The 23970-nt window shown below is 36.4% G+C and overlaps 2 protein-coding genes across 11 annotated transcripts in view; one reads left to right on the forward strand and one right to left on the reverse strand.

Annotated features, from left to right (window-relative positions):
• Positions 1 to 3138, forward strand: part of PGM3 (phosphoglucomutase 3) — a 24940-nt gene extending 21802 nt beyond the window's left edge. The window contains exon 15 of the transcript XR_005217871.1: positions 170 to 3138. The gene's annotated coding sequence lies outside the window, so the exon portion shown is untranslated. The remainder of the gene's footprint in view (positions 1 to 169) is intronic.
• Positions 1 to 23970, reverse strand: part of DOP1A (DOP1 leucine zipper like protein A) — a 181121-nt gene that overhangs the window by 5479 nt on the left and 151672 nt on the right. For 7 of the 10 annotated variants that reach the window (XR_005217870.1, XR_005217869.1, XR_005217868.1 and 4 more), the window contains 12 exons: positions 15598 to 15664; positions 15205 to 15349; positions 14949 to 15028; positions 13951 to 14060; positions 13527 to 13676; positions 13314 to 13375; positions 11790 to 11942; positions 10472 to 10608; positions 9527 to 9582; positions 8441 to 8605; positions 2534 to 2663; positions 765 to 824 (listed from right to left, as the gene is read on the reverse strand). Coding sequence is in view for 7 of the 10 variants with exons in the window: in XM_037842942.1 (XP_037698870.1) it covers positions 765 to 824; positions 2534 to 2663; positions 8441 to 8605; positions 9527 to 9582; positions 10472 to 10608; positions 11790 to 11942; positions 13314 to 13375; positions 13527 to 13676; positions 13951 to 14060; positions 14949 to 15028; positions 15205 to 15349; positions 15598 to 15664 (1315 nt within the window). In the remaining 3 variants the exon portion in view is untranslated. The remainder of the gene's footprint in view (positions 1 to 764; positions 825 to 2533; positions 2664 to 8440; positions 8606 to 9526; positions 9583 to 10471; positions 10609 to 11789; positions 11943 to 13313; positions 13376 to 13526; positions 13677 to 13950; positions 14061 to 14948; positions 15029 to 15204; positions 15350 to 15597; positions 15665 to 23970) is intronic. The other 3 variants (XM_037842943.1, XM_037842940.1, XM_037842939.1) reach the window with 1 other exon arrangement.

Consider the following 23970-nt stretch of genomic DNA (forward strand, 5'->3'; position numbering starts at 1 on the left):
TCTGTCCTACTTGCAAACAAGTGGGGGATTTTGCCTACTAAGATCAGATACTGATGGGAAACTGTTGTTTGCCTAATGTTTCAATATCACTCGTTTCCTAACGGAGGAAGCAGATGCAAGATCAGCTTATTTTCTATGTGCTCATAAGGCTTGTTTGCTTATTTTAAAGAAAAATCCTGAGAAAGGAAGTATTTAAAATGGAAGACTCCAGAAGCCAACAAAATCACCATGTTTTTTAACTGCAAAAACAACTCTTACAACACTGGCTTTGAGAATCCTGTGGCTGGGTTTTACATTATTGACTTCATTATTACTCAAGTTCTGATAATCCACTGACCGATCATCCCCTAAATCAAACTGCAATTAAATGGTAATTGAAGGGTACACAGGGACGAATTTATCCTAAATGCTTGAACCATCAACATAGCTAGTTTCAAATGTAAGAGAGTATGTAGTAACTTAAAAAAAAAAAAAATTCCTTTTCATTATGTGCCTTTAAAAGAGGGACTTGATCTAAAGGGAATGGGCTGTTTCAGCTGTTCTTTATCAGAAGTGCACCCAATTTCAGAAAATTTAAGATCAACCATATTCTCATACAAACGATCTCTCTTGATTTCTTAAGTAATCTACACTTGAAGAAAGACTTCCCTCCTCTTTATCTCTCTTGTACTTGTTGAAATCCAGACCTGGGTTTATGTCTCAATATCTGGTCCAGACATGGCAGTTTTGCTGCCATATCACAAGCATCAAAAAGCCATCCTCACCTGATGGTTGGCCATCTCCAATCCCTCCAAAATCACTGTCTTAAAGTGTTCCTCCTTGTCCTGTGGACGCAAAGAGGAGAACTCACAGCCTTTGCTGCAATAAAAAAATATGCTTGGCTATGAAGGCCTTGTTTAAAGTAATTTGGATGGGAAAATGCTTTACAACCCAAACAGTTTTCTTATTTCTGTGGGACACATTTTAGACAAAGGCTGTCATATTTATCAGTTAGATGAGAGACGTGTCTTACAAAAATTCATTATCAATTGAGCTGTAGGAGAGAAGGTATATGTGCCTGGGGTCATATTAAATCACACTGCCTCTAGATTTTGTTGTCATGATTATTTTTCCAGACACTATGATTGCCCTCAAAGAGGACATACCTAGCAGTCCTAAATTCTGGACCCAACTTTTCATCCTCATCTCTGTCCTTTAATTCAGCCCCTAGAAAAGCAACTGGCATTTTAAATAACGTTTTTCTTGTCCTTCAAGTACAACCTCCTTTTTAATCACTTTCCTCCAATCCATTTCCATAGTTAGTAGAATGTGGTTTAGAGCTGCTGCTTGATTGTGGGATTCCAGAAGACTAGAAAATTTCTGAGCACTCAAAGCACATACTGCAAACTAGGACTCACAAAACAGGCTAGATCAGTCCTAAATTGCACAAGTTGTTTTTGAAAATTTTTGAATACAAGAGAAAATATGACAAAAGATTTGTAAAACGGGTCTGTTAGCGAGCATGCCAATTTCACTACTGGTCCTTTCTTAAGGAGAGAAACTATAATCAGCAGGACACATACTGAAAGGCTTAAGACACGATAAAAATATATTTTACCAATTTTACCTTCACTTCCTTTATGGTATGTTTTAAGTGAATTCCCATTTTTTTCCCCTGAGAAGTTTCTCTAGATGCTTTATACTTAAGAGTCCCTTCACTATTCTAGTAGAGACAGTGTTTTAAAGTCTGCAGTTGTGGGGGAGTGGAGGGTCTTAAAATCTATTGAAGGACTTGTCATTAGCATGTAAAAACAAGAAAAAAGCTACACAAAAGAAGGTATAACATTAAGGGCAAGTGTGGTTTTGTGAGAAAATTTGGATTGAGTTATATAACTGTACTGGGTCAGGGTATGAAATGCATTTCTTATGTTAGGTCATATTCAAAATGAAAATCACTGATCCAGAAAATGAATTTTTAACATGTACATTTTGCTAAATGCTTGCTAATAATTATCGCCTTTATTCTGTTTAAAATATGATTGAAGGCAAATGTGGCCCCTACAATGTCATGAAGCTATTATAAAAAAATTTCAGTGTACCAGCTGGCTGAAAAGTATATTGTAATTTAGGTGTACTAAGCAGCTTTCAAAAATATATTCTTTTTTAGAGGGAAATAACTACAAAATTTATAGGTCGGGTTAGAAGAGATCACTGACAAGGCTGTTAAACAATAGGACATAACAGCTGGTGTTACTTAAATAAGTACAAAATTAGCAGAGGATAGATGTGAATTGCTCCCCTAGTAACAGATTTTTTTTTTGGTTTTTAAATTTATATGATTAATAACCTAATATTCCTTTAAAATATATGCAATTTTAAAAATATCTAGGAATATTAGGTTCATGGACATTTATTCTCAAAACTGGAGCTTTGTTTTCAAAATGGCTAAACTTGATAATGTTCTCAGTTACCTATGAAGTATTTAATAAGGGCTTCACCAATGCAACACGTAGTTACATAAAAATAAATAACAACAATAGAAAGAGTGCAATACCTTTGCCCTTTTCCGAAGAAGTTTTGCTAGTCGTACCACATAAGGCTTAAATTCTCGTTGATGTATGCCCTGCCTTCTGACTTCCAAACCTGAATCATCTGAGACTTCCGGAATGAAGGCCCATCGGTACCTTTGCATAGAAGAAGGACTTCATCAATAAGACCAACTTTGTGTCATCTAGGACAAGACCGCATAGTTGTAGTAGAATGATCATGGCCCTCTCCCACTTAACATGGATTCAGATGCCAGCTGTGCCACTTGTAGCCCTGTTACTTTTCTCTCTGAGCGTTTTCTACTTCATTAATAAATGATACTAACTACTTCATAGGGCTATAATGAATAAATGAATGTGAGAAGTGCTCATCACCATATAACAGATGCTCTGTAGTATCGCAGCTAGTTTTTTTCATGAGCACAAAACAAGTACTCAACAAAATTTCCTTTCTCATTAGTTAATAGGCAAAAAGTTCTTAAAAGGAAATTCCTTTTATTTAGCTCATTATTTCTTGGTAATATAAGAGCCTCTAAAATATACTTGGTCAAATGTTAACTACACAGTTGGAAAAAGCTGAAACAATTTAATAATAAAGTATAAACAAGGCTTCTTTCACATCTCCTTTGTATTTTTGTCTTTGTTTTTATTTTCTTCTTTAATAAGTAATAATATCTGAACATGGGAAGAAATTCAAGCAGTTTAAAAGTGTACACCACAGAAAGACAGTCTCCTCCCATCCCAGGGTCCATAAGAGTCACTCGTTTCTTATTTATCCATCCAGAGAGTTTATGCATACAAAAGCACATATTCACACATCCCCCTCCATAAAACAAAACTATAACCTGACTGCTGTTTCTTTTGATTTAATTCAACATCTCGGAGATCATTTCATCTCATATAAAGCTTCCATATTCTTTTTTAACAGCTTCATAGCACTCCAGTGTTGGAAGGTACTTTAAACAGTCTCCTAGATTGTCTAATCCCTGGTGCCACAATAGAGACCCTCATATCATGCTTATTTTTGTGCACAGCTGGAAGTATAGCTGAAGAATAAATCTTTGATTGTAGCAAAACTGCCAGCTTAAAGAGAATGTATTTTAAATTTTGGTAGAGAGAACCTCTCTGCTAGACAATTTGGCAGTATCAATGTACACTTCCAACAAGAATAAGAATGCTTGTGTTGTTTAGGGGTATAAGGAAATCAACTTTTAAATCTTTACCTTTCTGATGGTTATGGGTAGTTTCAATGGGACTTTGATGAATACAGCTGAGCATTTTCCCCTATGTTTACAAGTCATTCTTTTTCTGTTAACTGTTTTTTAACTTCTATTTTTCTACTGAGTCATTAGTTTTTATATATTAAGCATGTTAGATTTCTGTTTGTCATGTATATTGTATCTTTTCCCAATTTGTTGCTGCTTTTCAAATTTTTCAGCTATACAAACTTAATTTTTATGCAGATTCATATTTTGAATTTTGTAAATGCATATCATGCTTAGAAAGATTACTCCTTCACGAGTATTAAATTCTATTTTATGGATTTTTAAAAAAAGACAATTTTATATTGAAAATTAAAAATACAAAAGTAGAAGGAAGATCATAACAAAACTCTTAAGATATCCATCACCAAACAAGCAGTTATCAACATCTTGCATAGATTAAGTGTTAAAATACTCTATCTTGTGCCTGTCATTAATTTCATGTATACAATGTGCAGTAGATAGAGTCCTTCCTCTCTTACAATTTTAAATGCTTAAAATGCATCAAAATACATGATTAATGATGAAAGAATGAGATGTACAATCAAAATTCAAATTCTTTCTAGCTCAAGCAAAGTGAGTGAAAGTCTTTGTGAAGTTAGGGTAAAAAACTGTAGTCCAGACAACTATAATCTGAAATAAAACCGCTTCCTTGATTCTAGTTGTGCCCATCTCTACTCCTTCCTTCACGCTATATAGCCAAAGTAAATCTAAAATGCAACTCTAATAACATCACTTCCTTCCTTAAAAGGCTCCAATGGTTTCCCACTATCATTAGGATAGTCCAAATTCTGTAATATTTCTTGTAAGTTCTTACATGATTTTAGTCCCTTTGCAGCCTGTTCTGTCAGCACCCTGATTCAGCAATACTGATCTTTCAACGCTTCTGTCAATCCAGATCCTCTCCTGCCTCTTAAGTCTTCACACATGTGACTCCCCTAGACTTTACTCTTCACCAACTCAATTTCAGCTTTCCGTTAGGGCCAGCAGCTTTGATCCTCAAAGTTAGAAGAGACCCTCTGCCATGTGGCCTCACAGCACCCTGTACATCAGCTAGCATAATGGCCATAATGTGTTTAACTGTATGTCTCCTTTACTGGTCTTGAAGCATGTGAGCTGTGTATCTCACTGCCTCACATAGACAGGTACTCAATTTGTTGACTGAATAGTCTATTTTTATTTTTTTATTTATACATTTTTTTTTTTGAGAATGTTCAATAAAACCATACAACTATCTAAAGATCCAAAGTGTATAATCATTTGCCCATGGCCCCACCATACAGCTGTGCATCCATCAACACAATTATTTTTTTTTTTCAATTTTTAGAACATTTTCACTACTCCAGAAAAGAAAGAAAGAAAAAAAAAAGGAAATTCAGATCCTCCCATACCCCTAACCACAGCCCTCCTCCATTACTGATTCATAGTTTTGGTATAGTACATTTGTTACTGTTGATGAAAGAATGTTAAAATACTACTAACTGTAGTATATAGTTTGCAGTAGCTATATATTTTTTTCCCTATATGCCTCTCTATTATTAACTTCTAGTTATAGTGTCATACATTTTTTCTAGTTCGTGAGAGATTTCTAACATTTGTATAGTTAATCGCAGACATTGTCCACCACAAGATTCACTGTTTTATACATTCCCATCTTTTAACCTCCAACTTTCCTTCTCAGAGTCACGCATGAGCTTACCCTTTCCATCACCTTCACACACCTTTTAGCACTGTTAAGTTATTCTCATTACATGCTACCATCACCCCTGTCCATTTCCAAATATTTAAGTTCACCCTAGTTGAACATTCTGCTCATAATAAGCAACCGCTCCCCATTCTTTAGCCTCATTCTATATCCTGGTAACTTATATTTCATGTCTATGAGTTTACATATTATAATTAGTTCACATCACTGAGACCCTGCATATTTGCCTTTATGTGTCTGTCTTATTTCACTCAATATAGTGACCTCAAGGTTTCTTCATCAACTCATTTCTTATAAGATGGTTTTGTTCAAACACTATACATTCCGTCCTAAGTAAACGCTCGTTGGTTCCCCGTATAGTCACGTATTTATGTATTGAGCACCACAGCCACTCTCTATATATAAGGACATTTCTTCCACAAAGACGGAGGAAGAGTCAAAGAAGGCAGAGAGGCAAAAGAAAAAGGCAAGAGGAAGAGAGAAAAACAAAAAAACAAAAACTTGATAGTTAGAAGGTGACAAAAGGAAAGACAGCATTAACCTAAAGTAGAATAAAGAGTCAGACAACATCACCAATGCCTGGAGTCCCATACCCTTCCCCTATTCCCCATTCCCCCTCAAATGCATTTAGCTTTGGTATATTGCTTTTGTTACATTAAAGGAAGCATAATTCTGTTAATTCTAGCCTCTAGTTTGCATTGATTGTATTTTCCCCCCAACCCCACCCTATTTTTAATACCTTGCAATCTTGACATTCATTTGTTCTACCTCATGTAAAAACATATTTGTACCTTTTATTACAATTGTTGAGCACCCTAGATTTCCCCGAGTTACACAGTTGCAGTCTTTATCGCTCGTCTTTTGTTCTGGTGTCCCACATGATCCCAGCCTTCCTCTTTCAACCATATTCACAGTCATCTTTGTTCAGTGTACTTACATTGCTGTGCTACTATCTCCCAAAATTGTTTTCCAAACCTCTCACTCCTGTCTTTTCCTTTGTTTGCAGTGCTTCCTTTAGTGTTTCCTGTAGAGCAGGTATCTTGTTCACGAACTCTGTCATTGTCTGTCAGAGAATATTTTAAGCTCTCCCTCATATCTGAAGGATAGTTTTGCCAGATGTAGGATTCTTGGTTGGTGGTTTTTCTCTTTCAGTATCTTAAATATATTACCCCACTTCCTTCTTGCCTCCATGGTTTTTATTGAGAAATCCACACATAGTCTTATCAAGCTTCCTTCTCTTGCTGCTTTCAGGATTCTCTCTTTATCTTTGATATTTGATAGTCTGATTATTAAGTGTCTTGGCATAGGCCTAGTCAGATCTATTCTGTTTGGGGTACGCTGCGCTTCTGGGATCCGTGATTTTATGTCTTTCATAAGAGATCGGAAATTTTCATTGATTATTTCCTCTATTATTGCTTCTGCCCCTTTGCCTTCTCTTCTCCTTCTGGGACGCCAGTGACATGTAAATTCTTGCTTTTCGTTTTGTCTTTAAGTTCCTGGAGACATTGCTTGTATTTTTCCATTCTTTTCTCTATCTGTTCTTTTGTGTGTAGGCTTTTAGGTGCCTTGTTCTCCAGTTCCTGAGTGTTTTCTTCTGCCTCTTGAGATATGCTGTTGTATGTTTCCAGTATGTCTTTCATCTCTCGTGCTGTACCTTTCATTTCCATAGATTCTGCCAGTTGGTTTTTTGAACTTTCAATTTCTACCTTATGTACATCCTGTGTTTTCATTATATGGTTCAGCTCTTTCACCATATCTTCCCTAAACTTTTTGAATTGACTTATTATTAGTTGTTTCAATTCCTGCATCACAGTTGAAGTGCAAGTTTGTTCCCCTGACCGGGCCATAACCTCATTTTTCTTGGTGTAGGTTGTAGTTTTCTGTTTTCTAGGCATGGTTAACTTGGTTACCCCAATCAGGCCTCCCCAGACCAGAATGGGCTCAGGTCCCAGAAGGAAGAAATATTCAGTATCCAATTTCCCTGAGGGTGTGTCTTAGAAAATTGGTACACCCTGTGATGCCTCAGGTCACTGTGCTTTTCTGCCCAGCAGGTGGCACCTGTTAGCCTGTAATTCTAGACTGGTGTAAGGAGGTACGGCTCTTTATCCCCAAGTTCTGAATGAAAGACAGGTGGTAGAGTGGGCCTCACCCTTTTCCTCTTAGAGAAGATAGACCCCCTATGCGGAGGTCATTAGCATTTCAATGGTATCTCTCTGCCTTGCTATACCCTTGTCTGGGTCACAGAACTGGGAACTGAAAATGGCTGAGGCTTTGTCCACTGAGCCAAAAAAGGAACAGAGAGTCCCTTTCAGAGCTAGTCTGAGGCGACCCTCCGGCTCTTCAAGGTCAGTCGTCACCTAAAGCCTCTGTCTGCTTGTTGGGGATTCGTACCTCGTAGTGAGCAGTTCACACTCACTAATTAAAACCCCAGTTGGAGCTCAGCTGAGCTATATTCATTTGCTGGGAGAGAGCTTCTCTCTGGGACCATGAGGCTTTGTAGCTCGGGCTGTGGGAGAGGGGTCTCCCGATTTGGATCCGCAGTTTTTACTTACAGATTTTATGCTGTGATCTCGGACATTCCTCCCAATTCAGGTTGATGTACGATGAGTGGACGGTCACATTTGTCCCCATGCAGTTATTCTGGATTATTTACTAGTTGTTTCTGTTTTTTTTAAGTTGTTCCAGGGGACTACTTAGCTTCCACTCCTTTCTATGCCGCCATCTTAGATCCTCCCTCTGAATGAATAGTCTATTAATTTTAATATATCTACATCAACCATTTACTTCCAATAACTGTGCTACCCCTTCCCATCAAAAGGACTACATTCTAATAATGAAAACTATGAATATTCAACTTACACAAAGAACTTTTAAATGTCTTAGATGTCAGTGGCCAAAGCAAATTTTTTTTTTTTAAAAATTCATTTAATATCCTTGCTTTTACTTACATTTGAAACTGAGGAAGATTTTCGGAGGGCAATGCCAGAGCCAAATCCAAAAATTTGCAAGCAGAGAGATAGAGGTTTAACCACCGCTGACTGTTATATGAAGTAGAAAAGCCATTGCCTCCTGTATAGGTTGTCTCCAGACCAGCCACAGAAGGGCCTGAAGTCCTGCAAACAGGAGACAGTGTTATCAGTGGCCATGCCTGTTTACTCACAGGTAATTCCTGGAAAATCTCAAAGTGCTAGCTAATATCATTCATAATAATTCTGGTATAAGCATAGCAGTAATTTCTAAGGAAGGTTATGAACTAAATTAATTTTGCTATTCTTAAAAATTCACTTTCTCTAAATTTTAAGAATGTAGAAATGTAGTAACTAATAACATATCACAGTAAAGAAGTATAAAAACACAGACTGTAGATCCAAGAAATCCCAGTCTGCAAAGAAGGGGGAAAAGCTTTTAATAATAATAAACATATATATTAGTAGAGGAGACTCTACTTGTAAACCTAGCACTGAGGGAGAATAAAATATATTCAAGGTGCATGGTTTTTAAGGAACTTTTCAATTTGTAAATTTATTTGTACAGAAAACCCTTCTAATAAACTTATGGATTTCTGTATAAAATTAGTTTAAATAAAAATGAATTATATTTACTCATACATTCATAAACTACCTCTACCAAAAATAAAGTTATAGTACATTAAATTGGGATCATTCTGGAAGATCTGGACAAACAAACACCTTATTTACAGGCTATTTGCCATAATAGGTTTTGCTGTATGTTGCAATGTTTCAGGGACCAAAGCCGATAGGGCTAATGGGACTGAAATACTACTTACTGTATCACATTTAAACTAAATTTGCCTGGATGCCAAAGATAACAAATGTCAACTGTTTAGTCCAGTCTAAAATGCTTAAGAAATAAGTGAAACTGTATTGTATTAAAAATGATCAATTTGATTAGGGACTAAATGTATAAGGCATTCAGATGAAACAGTATCTAACCTCTCCCGGTTGAGTAACATTCTGGGTGATTTTAGGATATTAAAAACTGACAAGAATATATTGAAATGAATTATATATTACCGTGAAATATCTTCATCAGCAGTGAGTTCTTGCTCCATCAGTAAGAATACCTGTACCTAAAGACCATGGAATACATTTTAAATATTTATTAAAACCAGATATTTAATCCTTCTTTCAAGTTATCTTTATGCTGTATTTTCATTAATATAAAAACAAATTTTAAGATACATCTTCAGGATTATTTAAATTTTATTTAGTTTATGAAAGTAAAACTGCAAATTTAGCAGCATGGAGCCTTCCTAATAATTTGGCGGAAGTCCAGTGAGATGAAGTCAGGCTTTTGTTTTTGATGATTATGGAAATGAGTCAGTTATAAAAAACAGAAAAATATTAAAGCACATTTCTTTGTGAGGAAATTATAAATGCTAGGTTTGCAGAGATATAGATTCCTCATCCAACTGCCTTCTCCTCATCTGCAAATCATTCAGATGAGGGTGCCTGGGTATGGTTTGGGAAGGGGATAGAATGATGTAGGTGGGACTTGGGAAGGTTTTATTGTTTGGGAGTTTACAAAATCTTTGTGAAAATCTCGTTGAAGCAAGCTTAACTCAGGTAAGTGCTTCACCTCAAGAGTGAATATATGCCTTATGTCAAGCCATCTAAATGGAGCTAAACCATCTCTATCACTCTAGAGGAGCTATAGGTGGGAACCAGTCCTGGCAGCCATGATAAAGTTAAAAATTTGGCATAGAAGACAATGAAGTAAACCATCCCAGATGAAGCAATGATTCAAATGGAACCGACCATATAGGTTGCCTAATTGGAAGCTTATGGAGATGGAATCTGACTTGGTTTACTAACTTTTTTCAACTGTAAAAACTGTAATTGGCTTAACTAGAGTTGATTTCTCCTCCAAAATTAGTTCATTTCCAGTAAGCACATAAAAACTGATCACATTGCTTTATAATTTAGATTTCAAACCTGACTGAATTAAAATCAACTCACAAGTTCTGTAATCATGGTAGGCCAGAGCGAGGTAAGATGTTGTGGAGACATTCTTAAAAGTAACACTCTGAAAAACAGGAACACTTGAGAGTGAAGAGTTGGAACCTGGGGCAAACGGAGACTTTCAACCAATCTCTCTGAAAGAAATGCAGTAATATTTTCAATACTAAATACTTTGAGTCATTATCCCATAAAATTTTTCTCTATCATCTAGTCCAATACTTCTCAAGTTACTGTGGTGAAGGACCAATATATATATATATATTTTTAAATTTTCAATCTTTTGCAGATTGATACTTTCAGGAAAAAAAATAATAAAAATGAATTACTAGAAAAATGAAATTAAAAAAATAAAGACACAAAATACAAATGCCCTTTTCTCATTATTAGATTTAACAGATAATATCAAATTGCTATAAAAGTTTAAAATGCTTACTCTAAATTTCTGTACTTATCTTATCATGGATGGGAATACAGACTAGTACTGATCCATGGACCACACTTTGAGTAGCACTGATCTAGTCAACTTAAAAAAAAAAAAAATCACACATTGTGCATGTTGTATAGCTGACATTGCATGTTGTACAGCTGACATTAGGTATAAGGGGATAGGAAAGAAGAAATCACTTGTTGTCTGAGGGAAGAGAAATCACCTCATCAGAGAGATGGTAACTGCCATTCCTAGCCCAGTTCCCAGATAGCTAATGAGGCTGAGACTGACTTGGGCAATGTGGGGTGTATTGACCGAGAGCAAGTCTGCTTTTGGGTAAAGGTCCTTCCTATGGTGGAGCTGTTTGGTGGCATGGGGTCATGAGTACACTGGTATCCTGGATACAGGGGTTTACCAAACCCATTTGATGAAGATGACCAACAACCGTATATAACCCTTCCCCACCTCCCAAACTACAGACCTCTAAATGTTACTTCTAGTCAAAATTTTATGGCTCTGCCTATTTTGGCCCTCTCCATAAGGATATATGACACTCTTATACTCAATAAGAAAACACTAACATCTGCCCACAACAAAACAGAATTACACTTCATCCTCAAACATGAATTCCTAGGAAATTTGAACCAAAAGTAGAATAGAGACCATGATTAGGAAAGTCCTACAAATTCAGTGTTTAATTTCTTTTAGATACTGCTAATGATGATTTTTGTTGTTTCACTGGAGCAAATTTCTAATTCTACAACATTCCCCATTGACTACCCAATCTTGGTGTATTTCACTCCAATTTACAATTTAGGGAGAGTATTACTAAGGAACAAAAAAACCCTATAGTTTGGAAGACAGAAGGAATATATTTTCACTATTTACCTTGTATATCTGGAAGATATTTCTGGTACTGGTCAATTTCACTGCTAAAAATAGCAAATGCTAATCTTTTGAGAAGCATGGCTCTCTGTTCTAGTTCCACATCACGGTTCGCAAAGAGATTAAGTGAACTGCTTTGAGCCACAGCCACTCGAGCTGAAAAAAGAAAGCAAGTGAGAGAGACTGTAATACAGATAGTCATCTAGTAATCTGAAAAGAAATTATTCCAGTACTGCTTATTAAAAATGGATAAGGATGCCTATGACATCCAAGAGTGAAAGGAGCTTGGTGTAGAGAACTTTGGGCTCCTCTCTGGGACAGAAGGGCTAGCAAACAGATCCAGTATTTACAAGCCAGAAGACCAAAAGGTAGGACTTGTGATGTAGAAAGACAGGAAAATTTAAAACTGGGTTTCAGAAGGTAAAATCACTAACAATATCGTTTTACAAAGACCTAGCAACCCCTCCTTCCTAATGTCTTGTCACTCACCCTCTGGCTTAACTCTGCTCCTGGAACACTTTTTTTTTTTTTTGCTATTCCTTGAACTCACCAGACTTGTTCCCACGCCAAGACCTTTGTATTTTTGTTCCCTATGACTGGAATGCCCTGTCCCTATACTTTTTCATGTATGGTATCTTTAGTTTCAGCTGAAATATCTGCTCTTTAAAGAAGCCTTTCAAGACTCCCTTATTTAAAGTGGCACCCTTCCAGTTAAAATTATCACATTACCCTTTTTTATTTCTTTCACAACTTCTCACTCCCTGAAATAACCTTGTTTGTTTATGGTCTTTTAATAAATATTTGTTGAATAGATTAACTTGCACTTTGCAACAACCCTATGAAGTAGGCAGAAAAGATAATACGTTGCTCTTTTTCCAGATGAGGAAACTGCAGCTTGGCTTAAAGAACTTACACAATATCTTAGAGACTCATACAATTTCATTGCTATTTAAATTTATTTTGGTTTAGTAATTTTCAAATTTTTAAAAAATATCAAGATAACCTTTATTTCAGATGAAATACTATATCGAACACTAATGTATAAAACCACTCAAGATAGAGTAAAAGGAGGTTGAAGAGTGATTCCTATCTTCTTGGCCTCTCTCTTTCTTCCTTCAGAGGAGATAAGCAGAGTGCCAGAGAGTTAAAGTGATTTGTCTGATAAGCTGGACCCAATTGCCTTTCTTTCCCTGCCTCTTCACCTATTGCTCTTTCATTTATTCAGTAATTATTTACTGAGTGCCTATTATGTGCCAGGTACTATATGCTGTGTGTTGGAAAAACAATTTAGAGTCAAATTAGTCAAGGCCACTTCCTTCCATTGGTTGCTTTAAAAGGACTAAAAGTTTTACTTACTATTTTTCACTAAATTGTTCTCTGTAAGTTTCAACATTATATCTCTATAAGGTACTAAATATAACTTGACAAAGAGCTAATTCAGTAGTTCCAGATAAGAGCAAGATGAATAGTAAAAACAAATCATGTACAGGAAAGATGCTACTTTGGGTGTCATCTCTTAATACTCACTCATCAAATCTCTAAATGTTGTTTTATCATGTGTCATCAGATTGTCCATAATTGCTCTCCAACTGAAAAACACAAGGATTATGATGTGTAATTAAGATTTTGTGGTTGTTGTTATTGTTAAAGAAACAGCATTCTACTTTGTGGGATAGTCTGATTTCAACAGACTTTGTAAAATGTATGATCATAGTAAATAAAAGCAAGATAATGACTTACTGATTAACACAAGAAGCATCCATTTGAAAGAAACTGGGATCCATAAAGAGGTCAAAGGCTTCTTTTTTCCAAGCTCTTCGTGTGTACTGATATCCACTAAGACTGCTAAGCAGCTGGACACAGGCTCGATAACTAGGGGCATTATGTGCACTAGCAGGAAAAAAAAGCACCTTAGCTTACATGTTATAACTTAAATTATTATATTAAGTTATACACAAGTGTTTGTATTTATATAAGAGAATGTCATGAAGTCATGAAACAAAAAGCACTATAAGAGAAATAATATCCAAATAAATATTTTTTATTATTATAATATGAGGTAAAAATCATGAAATTTTTTGTTAACTCTAAAAGTGGTAATAAGGGAACATAACTTGTCTATAGAAGGCCATAAAATACTTAAGAACTATTTAAATAATAGTACCTATGATTTCGGAGGTAGGGCACAACATAATGCATAATATTTACAAGTAATGGAATAACTCGTTCCTTTTCGTCACTGTAGAAAACCATATCCAAAAGATGGGCCAAGACCTATGAAATGTAAGAAATAAAATGGAGTATAATCTATGAACTGAAATTAACATCATCCCAAGGCACTGATTTTTGGTCTGTAAGAAAACCTAGACTACCTTAAAATCAGAAAAATCTAGTTAGATTTCCCTAAGTCATGTTAATATTAACAATTTCTACCACCACTTGATTTTTTGTCCATTATAACAGTAGTATATAAACATGGAAAATTTTATTATTTCCAACTGAGAGATAGGGAAGTACATAAAGAGAGAGGTCAAGAACTTTTTAATATGATACAGTGAATAAACAATGAACTTAGGGCCGGAAACTCAAAAAATATTCTTTCCTGACTCTGTTAAAAGGTGACTTAGAAAAAAAAAACAACCAAACGAATTGGGCTGCTCAAGTCCAAACTTGGTCAATTATTAGCTACTTGGCTTTAGTCATGCTATTCTTTATGAGATGTAGTATCCACATCTTTAAAGGAGAAACACAAATGACCTGCAAGGCTGTATAACAGTGCATAAAAAAGATCATGTCAGATGATGTAAAGATGATTTGTAAATTGTAAAAAACGCTTTATAGTGGCAAACATCATTATACCACCTCTACCATCCCCGCTAGACTACAATACAAAAGCACTTTTCTTTTTAATGAATTATACTTTTAATAAATAGTGTGTAGGGAGAGGGAGGTAAATCTAAAGTTATACCTAATATTTAACAAACAAAACAATTTGAATACAGATGTCAAAACCTTGTATTGGTTAATTCTATATAGTTATTTCTAGAAGTACAAAATAGTTTTTCAAATTAGAATCTCTTCTATAAGAATTACTTCCTAATATTTATCTGTGAAACTATTTACTTGAAGGTTCATGTGAAAAAAAAACTTAGTAATATTTACCTCAGAAAGTAATGTCAATGCATGAACACTATATACAGAAGGAGTTATGTTTGAAGTTTCCATTGCAGGTGATAACATATCTAATAAGAGAAAAGACAGGTAAAATAAGGATACTGTTAAGTCTTTTCCCATTAGAGAAAAACCACATGTTGACATGAGAAAAGGGATGATTTTATGGTACTTATAGTGCTAGATGAAATAATTTCTGAGTGAATATACACTTGCAAATATAAACCTAAATGTTTGAGAGGAATACCTTCAACATCAGATTCTAAATTGGTCCCATCCACCATTATTTTGGGAGAAGGCTTAACTTCAAGATTTCGTCGCAGCCACGTTGTCTGTTCCAAAGAAGAACCAGCAATTGCACCAATTGCATCCACTATTTTATGAGTCACATCCTAAAGAAACAAGGAAGAACCATGAATAAACATACTATTACCATATAATAGTTATGAACTTTTGTTGTTCAGATTTCTGACAACAGATATTTTATGATAGATATTGCTGATTTTCATAGAATCATGGAATGTTAAGAATTGGAAGAAACTTCACAAATTATCTTATTTGACTCTCCCCTTTTAGAGATGAGGGCCCTGACAAACATAGAATTTTGGCAATGTTACAGCCCTCAATTCTAATGCCTTACCTGAAGGTCTCTTTGGTCTTTTTTATTTTCCAAACTAGGGTTTTTCATAATAAACTCATTCAGAACCCTAAAAAGGGACAAAGAGAAAAACAGAAACAGGCAACATTATTCTGAAGAAAATGATGCAATCTAATTTCTCACAGTGAGCAAGTGGCTTTGTGGCCTCAATTTCTATTTGTAACTATAATGAATATTTATACATACTGAAATACATATACATATGCATGAAAAAACGGCATTATTTTTAAAAGCAAAAAATTGGAAAGAATTCAAATGTCCAGCAACAGCAGAAAGAGATAAGTTGTTGTTTGTTCATACAATGGAATACTAAACTGTAACAAAAATTAATAAATTTATACCTACATGAAATTACATGGATGAATCTCAAAAACATATGTTGAAAGAAGCCAGACACAAAATAAAATATTTATATGTATGTACAGCTGAAAAACATGGCAAAATTTATCTATGGTGTTAGAAGTCAAAATAGTAGTTATTTTGGGGAGGACAGAAAGGATAGTAACTGCGAGGAGGCCTGCAGGAACAGGTAATGCTTTTCCTTGACTTGTGTTGTGATAAGGCAGGTGGTGTGTTCACTTTGAAATAACTGATAGACTTGTGTACTTATTATCTGTGTATTTTTCTTTATGTTTCATTATCAATAAACACATGCAAAAAATTCTCAATCTTCAATTGTAACACAAATGATTTATTACCATATCTATATATGTATATATAATGGATTTAAAATACTAAACAAAAGAAAAAATTATTTTCCACTTTCCCATTGCTTGCTAAAATTCTCAATATTTTGACTGATTTTACTAAGATAAATTACACACAATTATTTCCAAACTAACATGTAAAGCAATACTGAAGTGTAACCTTTGTATTGATTTCTATTTTGTAATTAGGAAATGTTAGAGGATCAGTGAATGGTTGGCAAAAAAAGTAAACCACTAGCAATTTTAAAAGAGAAATTAATTCAGCCTATAGTATAACTGAAAATGTTTAACCTTTGTTTTAACTTTTAATGATCAGAGAACACAAATGTTGAGGAGGTAGGACCCTTCGTTATCTAAGAAAAAAGAGGGGAAGGAAGTTAGAGGAGGAAACAGTAAAAAGGGTAGAAGGTATAAGTCAAAATGAATCGCCTTATTTTTTTAATGAAATTGAAGAACCTGTACATACATTCTCTCTATTGAGGTTTTTCTTTTTTTAATCTTCATTTTATTGAGATATATTCACATACCACGCAGTCACACAAAACAAATCGTACTTTCGATTGTTTACGGTACCACTACATAGCCGTACATTCATCACCCAAATCAATCCCTGACACCTTCATTAGCACACACACAAAAACAACAAGAATAATAACCAGAGTGAAAAAGAGCAACCGAAGCAAAAAAGAACACTGGGTACCTTTGTCTGTTTGTTTCCTTCCCCTATTTTTCTACTCATCCATCCACAAACTAGACAAAGTGGAGTGCGGTCCCTATGGCTTTCCCAATCCCATTGTCACCCCTCATAAGCTACATTTTTATACAACTGTCTTCGAGATTCATGGGTTCTGGGTTGTAGTTTGATAGTTTCTGGTATCCACCACCAGCTACCCCAATTCTTTGGAACCTAAAACGGGTTGTCTAAAGTGTGCGTTAAGAGTGCCCACCAGAGTGACCTCTCGGCTCCTTTTGGAATCTCTCTGCCACTGAAGCTTATTTCATTTCCTTTCACATCCCCCTTTTGGTCAAGAAGATGTTCTCCGTCCCACGATGCCAGGTCTACATTCCTCCCCGGGAGTCATATTCCACGTTGCCAGGGAGATTCACTCCCCTGGGTGTCTGATCCCATGTAGGGGGAAGGGCAGTGATTTCACCTTTCAAGTTGGCTTAGCCAGAGAGAGAGGGCCACATCTGAGCAACAAAGAGGCATTCGGGAGGAGGCTCTTAGGCACAACCATAGGGAGGCCTAGCCTCTCCTTTGCAGCAACCGTCTTCCCAAGGGTAAAACCTATGGTAGAGGGCTCAACCCATCAAACCACCAGTCCCCTATGTCTGTGGTCATGTTAGCAACCATTGAGGTGGGGTAGGCGAATACCCCTGCATTCTCCACAGGCTCCTCAAGGGGGCACTACATCTTTTTTTTTCCTTTTTTTTTTTTTTTTTTTTTTTTTTAATTTTCCCTTCTTTTTTAAATCAACTAGATGAAAAAAAAGTTAAAAAGAAAACAAACATACAATAAAAGAACATTTCAAAGAGACCATAACAAGGGAGTAAGAAAAAGACAACTAACCTAAGATAACTGCTTAACTTCCAACATGTTCCTACTTTACCCCAAGAAAGTTACATAATATAGCAACATTTCTGTGAACTTCTTCCTACTATATCCATCAGAAATTAACAGACCATAGTCATTCCTGGGCATCCCCAGAACGTTAAATAGCTTATCTGTTCTTCTTGGATTATTGTTCCCCCTTCCTTAATTGCTCTCTATTGCTAGTTCCCCTACATTCTACATTATAAACCATTTGTTTTACATTTTTCAAAGTTCACATTAGTGGTAGCATATAATATTTCTCTTTTTGTGCCTGGCTTATTTCGCTCAGCATTATGTCTTCAAGGTTCATCCATGTTGTCATATGTTTCACGAGATCGTTCCTTCTTACTGCCGTGTAGTATTCCATCGTGTGTATATACCACCTTTTATTTATCCACTCATCTGTTGAAGGACATTTGGGTTGTTTCCATCTCTTGGCAATTATGAATAATGCTGCTATGAACATTGGCGTGCAGATATCTGTTCGTGTCACTGCTTTCCGATCTTCCGGGTATATACCGAGAAGTGCAATCGCTGGATCGAATGGTAACTCTATATCTAGTTTTCTAAGGAACTGCCAGACTGACTTCCAGAGTGGCTGAACCATTATACAGTCCCACCAACAATGAATAAGAGTTCCAATTTCTCCACATCCCCTCCAGCATTTGTAGTTTCCTGTTTGTTTAATGGCAGCCATTCTAATCGGTGTTAGATGGTATCTCATTGTGGTCTTAATTTGCATCTCTCTAATAGCTAGTGAAGCTGAACATTTTTTCATGTGTTTCTTGGCCATTTGTATTTCCTCTTCAGAGAACTGTCTTTTCATATCTTTTGCCCATTTTATAATTGGGCTGTCTGTACTATTGTCATTGAGTTGTAGGATTTCTTTATATATGCAAGATATCAGTCTTTTGTCAGATACATGGTTTCCAAAAATTTTTTCCTATTGAGTTGGCTGTCTCTTTACCTTTTTGAGAAATTCCTTTGAGGTGCAGAAACTTCTAAGCTTGAGGAGTTCCCATTTATCTATTTTCTCTTTTGTTGCTTGTGCTTTGGGTGTAAAGTCTAGGAAGTGGCCGCCTAATACAAGGTCTTGAAGATGTTTTCCTACATTATCTTCTAGGAGTTTTATGGTACTTTCTTTTATATTGAGATCTTTGGTCCATTTTGAGTTAATTTTTATGTAGCGGGTGAGGTAGGGGTCCTCTTTCATTCTTTTGGATATGGATATCTAACTCTCCCAGCCCCATTTGTTGAAAAGACCATTATGACTCAGTTCAGTGACTTTGGGGGCCTTATCAAAGATCAGTCGGCCATAGATCTGAGGGTCTATCTCTGAATTCTCAATTCGATTCCATTGATCTATATGTCTATCTTTGTGTCAGTACCATGCTGTTTTGGCAACTGTGGCTTTATAATAAGCGTCAAAGTCAGGAAGTGTAAGTCCTCCCACTTCGTTTTTCTTTTTTAGAGTGTCTTTAGCAATTCGAGGCATCTTCCCTTTCCAAATAAATTTGATAACTAGCTTTTCCAAGTCTGCAAAGTAGGTTGTTGGAATTTTGATTGGGATTGCATTGAATCTGTAGATGAGTTTGGGTAGAATTGACATCTTAATGACATTTAGTCTTCCTATCCATGAACATGGAATATTTTTCCATCTTTTAAGGCCCCCTTCTGTTTCTTTTAGTAGAGTTATGTAGTTTTCTATGTATAGGTCTTTTACATCTTTGGTTAAGTTTATTCCTAGGCACTTGATTTTTTTAGTTGCTATTGAAAATGGTACCTTTTCTTGAGTGTCTCTTCAGTTTGTTCATTTCTAGCATATAGAAACATTACTGACTTATGTGCATTAATCTTGTATCCCGCTACTTTGCTAAATTTGTTGATTAGCTCTAGTAGCTGTATCGTCGATTTCTCAGGGTTTTCTAGATATAAGATCATATCATCTGCAAACAATGACAGTTTTACTTCTTCTTTTCCAATTTGGATGCCTTTTCTTTCTTTGTCTTGCCGGATTGCCCTGGCTAGCACTTCCAGCACAATGTTGAATGACAGTGGTGACAGCGGGCATCCTTGTCTTGTTCCTGATCTTCGAGGGAAGGCTTTCAGTCTCTCACCATTGAGTACTATGCTGGCTGTGGGTTTTTCATATATGCTCTTTATCATGTTGAGGAAGTTTCCTTCAATTCCTACCTTTTGAAGTGTTTTTATCAAAAAGGGATGTTGGATTTTGTCAAACGCTTTTTCAGCATCTATTGAGATGATCAATTGATTTTTCTCTTTTGACTTGTTAATGTGTTGTAATACATTGATTGATTTTCTTATGTTGAACCATCCTTGCATGCCTGGAATGAACCCCACTTGGTCATGGTGTATGATTTTTTTAATGTGTCTTTGGATTCGATTTGCAAGTATTTTGTTGAGGATTTTTGCATCTATATTCATTAGGGAGATTGGCCGGTAGTTTTCCTTTTTTGTAGCATCTTTGCCTAGTTTTGGTATTAGATTGATGTCAGCTTCATAAAATGAGTTAGGTAGTGTTCCATTTTCTTCAATGTTTTGAAAGAGTTTGAGTAAGATTGGTGTCAGTTCTTTCTGGAAAGTTTGGTAGAATTCCCCTGTGAAGCCATCTGGCCCTGGGCATTTATTTGTGGGAAGATTTTTGATGACTGATTGGATCTCTTTGCTTGTGATGGGTTGGTTGAGGTCTTCTATTTCTTCTCTGGTCAATCTAGGTTATTCATATGTTTCCAGGAAATTGTCCATTTCTTCTACATTATCCAGTTTGTTGCCATACAGTTGTTCATAATATCCTCTTATAATTTTTTTAATTTCTTCAGGATCTGCAGTTATGTCACCTTTTTCATTCATTATTTTGTTTATATGGGTCTTCTCTCTTTTTCATTTTGTCAGTCTAGCTAGGGGCTTGTCAATCTTGTTGATCTTCTCGAAGAACCAACTTTTGGTGATATTTATCCTCTCTATTGTTTATTTGTTCTCTATGTCATTTATTTCTGCTTTAATCCTTGTTATTTCTTTTCTTCTACTTGGTTTAGGATTGGTTTGCTGTTCATTTTCTAGCTTCTTCAGTTGATCCATTAGTTCTTTGATTTTGGCTCTTTCTTCCTTTTTAATATATGCATTTAGTGCTATAAATTTCCCCCTTGGCACTGCTTTTGCTGCATTCCATAGGTTTTGGTATGTTGTGTTCTCATTTTCATTCGTCTCTATATATTTAGCAATTTCTCTTGCTATTTGTTCTTCAACCCACTGATTGTTTAGGAGTGTGTTGTTTAACCTCCAGGTATTTGTGAATTTTCTAAGTCTCTGATGGTTATTGACTTCTAATTGTATTCCATTGTGGTCAGAGAATGTGCTTTGAATAATTTCAATCTTTTTAAATTTATTGAGGCTTGTATGTCCCAGCATATGATCTATTCTGGAGAAAGTTCCATGAGCACTAGAAAAGTATGTGTATCCTGGTGATTTGGGATGTAATGTCCTGTATATGTCTGTTAAATCTCATTCATTTATCAGATTGTTTAGGTTTTCAATTTCCTTATTGGTCTTCTGTCTGGTTGATCTATCTATAGGAGAGAGTGATGTGTTGAAGTTTCCCACAATTATTGTGGAAACATCAATTGCTTCCTTTAGTTTTGCCAGTGTTTCTCTCATGTATTTTGTGGCACCTTGATTGGGTGCATAGACATTTACGATTGTTATTTCTTCTTGCTGAACTGCCCCTTTATTAGTATGTAGTGGCCTTCTTTGTCTCTCAAAACATCCCTGCATTTGAAGTCTATTTTATCTGAGATTAATATTGCTACACCTGCTTTCTTTTGGCTGTAGCTTGCATGAAATATTTTTTTCCATCCTTTCACTTTCAGTTTCTTTGTGTCCCTGTGTCTAAGATGAGTCTCTTGTATGCAACATATAGATGGTTCATTTTTTTTGATCCATTCTGCGAATCTATATCTTTTAATTGGGGAGTTTAATCCATTTACATTCAACGTTATAACCGTGAATGCATTTCGTGAATCAGCCGTCTTATCCTTTGGTTTATGTTTGTCATATTTTTCCCCTCTGTCTATTAATATCCTTTATTGTACCCATACCGAATCTCTTTAGTACTGAACCTTTCTCCAAGTCTCTCTGTCCTTTCTTTGTTTCTCTGTCTGTAGGGCTCCCTTTAGTATCTCCAGTAGGGCAGGTCTCTTGTCAGCAAATTCTCTCAGCATTTGTTTGTCTGTGAAAAATTTAAGCTCTCCCTCAAATTTGAAGGAGAGTTTTGCTGGATAAAGTATTCTTGGCTGGAAATTTTTCTCACTCAGAATTTTAAATATATCGTGCCACTGCCTTCTCTGCTCCATGGTGGCTGCTGAGTAGTCATTACTTAGTCTTATGCTGTTTCCTTTGTATGTGGTGAATTGCTTTTCTCTTGCTGCTTTCAGAACTTGCTCCTTCTCTTCTGTGTTTGACAGTGTGATCAGTATATGTCTCGGAGTGGGTTTATTTGGATTTATTCTATTTGGAGTTCGCTGAGCATTTATGATTTGTGTATTTATGTTGTTTAGAAGATTTGGGAAGTTTTCCCCAACAATTTCTTTGAATACTCTTCCTAGACCTTTACCCTTTTCTTCCCCTTCTGGAACACCAATGAGTCTTATATTCAGATGTTTCATATTATCTATCATATCCCTGAGGTCCATTTTGATTTTTTCAATTTTTTTCCCCATTCTTTCTTTTATGCTTTCATTTTCCATTCTGTCATCTTCCAGGTCACTGATTCGTTGTTCAACTTCCTCTAGTCTTGTACTATGAGTGTCCAGAATCTTTTTACTTTGGTCAACAGTTTCTTTAATTTCCATAAGATCATCTATTTTTTTATTTAGTCTTGCAATGTCTTCTTTATGCTCTTCTAGGGTCTTCTTGATATCCTTTGTATCCCGTACTATGGTCTCATTGTTCATCTTTAGTTCTTTGAGTAGCTGCTCTACGTGCTGTGTCTCTTCTGATTTTTTGCTTTGGGTGCTTGGGCTTGGGTTATCCATATCGTCTGGTTTTTTCATATGCTTTATAATTTTCTGTTGTTTTTGGCCTCGTGGCATTTGCTGAACTTGATAGGGTTCTTTTAGGATTTGTAGACCAATTGAAGTCCTTATCTCTAATTTATCAGATCTACAGGTTCGTGGAGTACACTTTCTCTAACTAACCAGCAGGTGGAGTCCACGAGCCACCTGTTCTCCACAAGCCAGTTCTCCCCTGCTTAGCGTTTTTGGTAAGTGGGGGAGTGAGTCTTGTGGGGTCCAATTGGTGTACCAAGCTTGCGTGTGTAGTTGGTGTTGCCTGCCCTGTATATGGGGCGTATTTCTGGGCAGTCAGGGAGGGGGGGGTGGCCCTAACAATCAAATCTCCCTGGTGATCCTAGAGTTTTAAAGCTGCTGCAATAGTCTAATCCTTCAGTTCAGTCCTGCCACAGTTTGTCTCTGCCACTGACCCACAAGTCCTTGGTATTGGCGTATGGCTCCTGAGACTTGCAAGTGGGCTCCTCTTCCAGGCTGTGCACCCCGGTTACTCTGTTGAGGGATGACTGTGCTATGTCACAGGTGAGTGCTGTCCCCCTAGGGCAGTTCTGGGCTGCTGGGCTGTGTAGGGAGGCTCCCAGTCTGCTGAAATGATGGCTCAATGGGGCTTTGTTAATTCACACTGCTCCACCTTCCCAACTCTGGGACAATCAGCTGAGGTTGCAGGGAAGGCTAATGTCCACGCCCAGTTTTGTGGTGTGTGCCTGTTATTTGAAGCACTTCCGTCACACTGGGTTGTCTGGGGCAGATCTGGGCTATGGGGCTGGCGATGGGCAGGAGTGTTTCCTGTCCACCAGGATGATGGCTGTGAGCGGACACCCCCCTTTTCTTGGGAAGTTGTGGTGTTTAGTGAATTTTCTCAGCCACTGGATTATTGCCTTTTGTCTCAGAGCTCTCCGAGTTCTGCTCTTGACTTGACCTGCCCAAATTGCAAGTCTTTGAAGGTTTCTGTATTGGGCTTCTTAGAGTA

Source organism: Choloepus didactylus, chromosome 7 (assembly GCF_015220235.1).
Source record: "Choloepus didactylus isolate mChoDid1 chromosome 7, mChoDid1.pri, whole genome shotgun sequence".
Classification (NCBI taxonomy): Eukaryota; Metazoa; Chordata; class Mammalia; order Pilosa; family Megalonychidae; genus Choloepus; species Choloepus didactylus.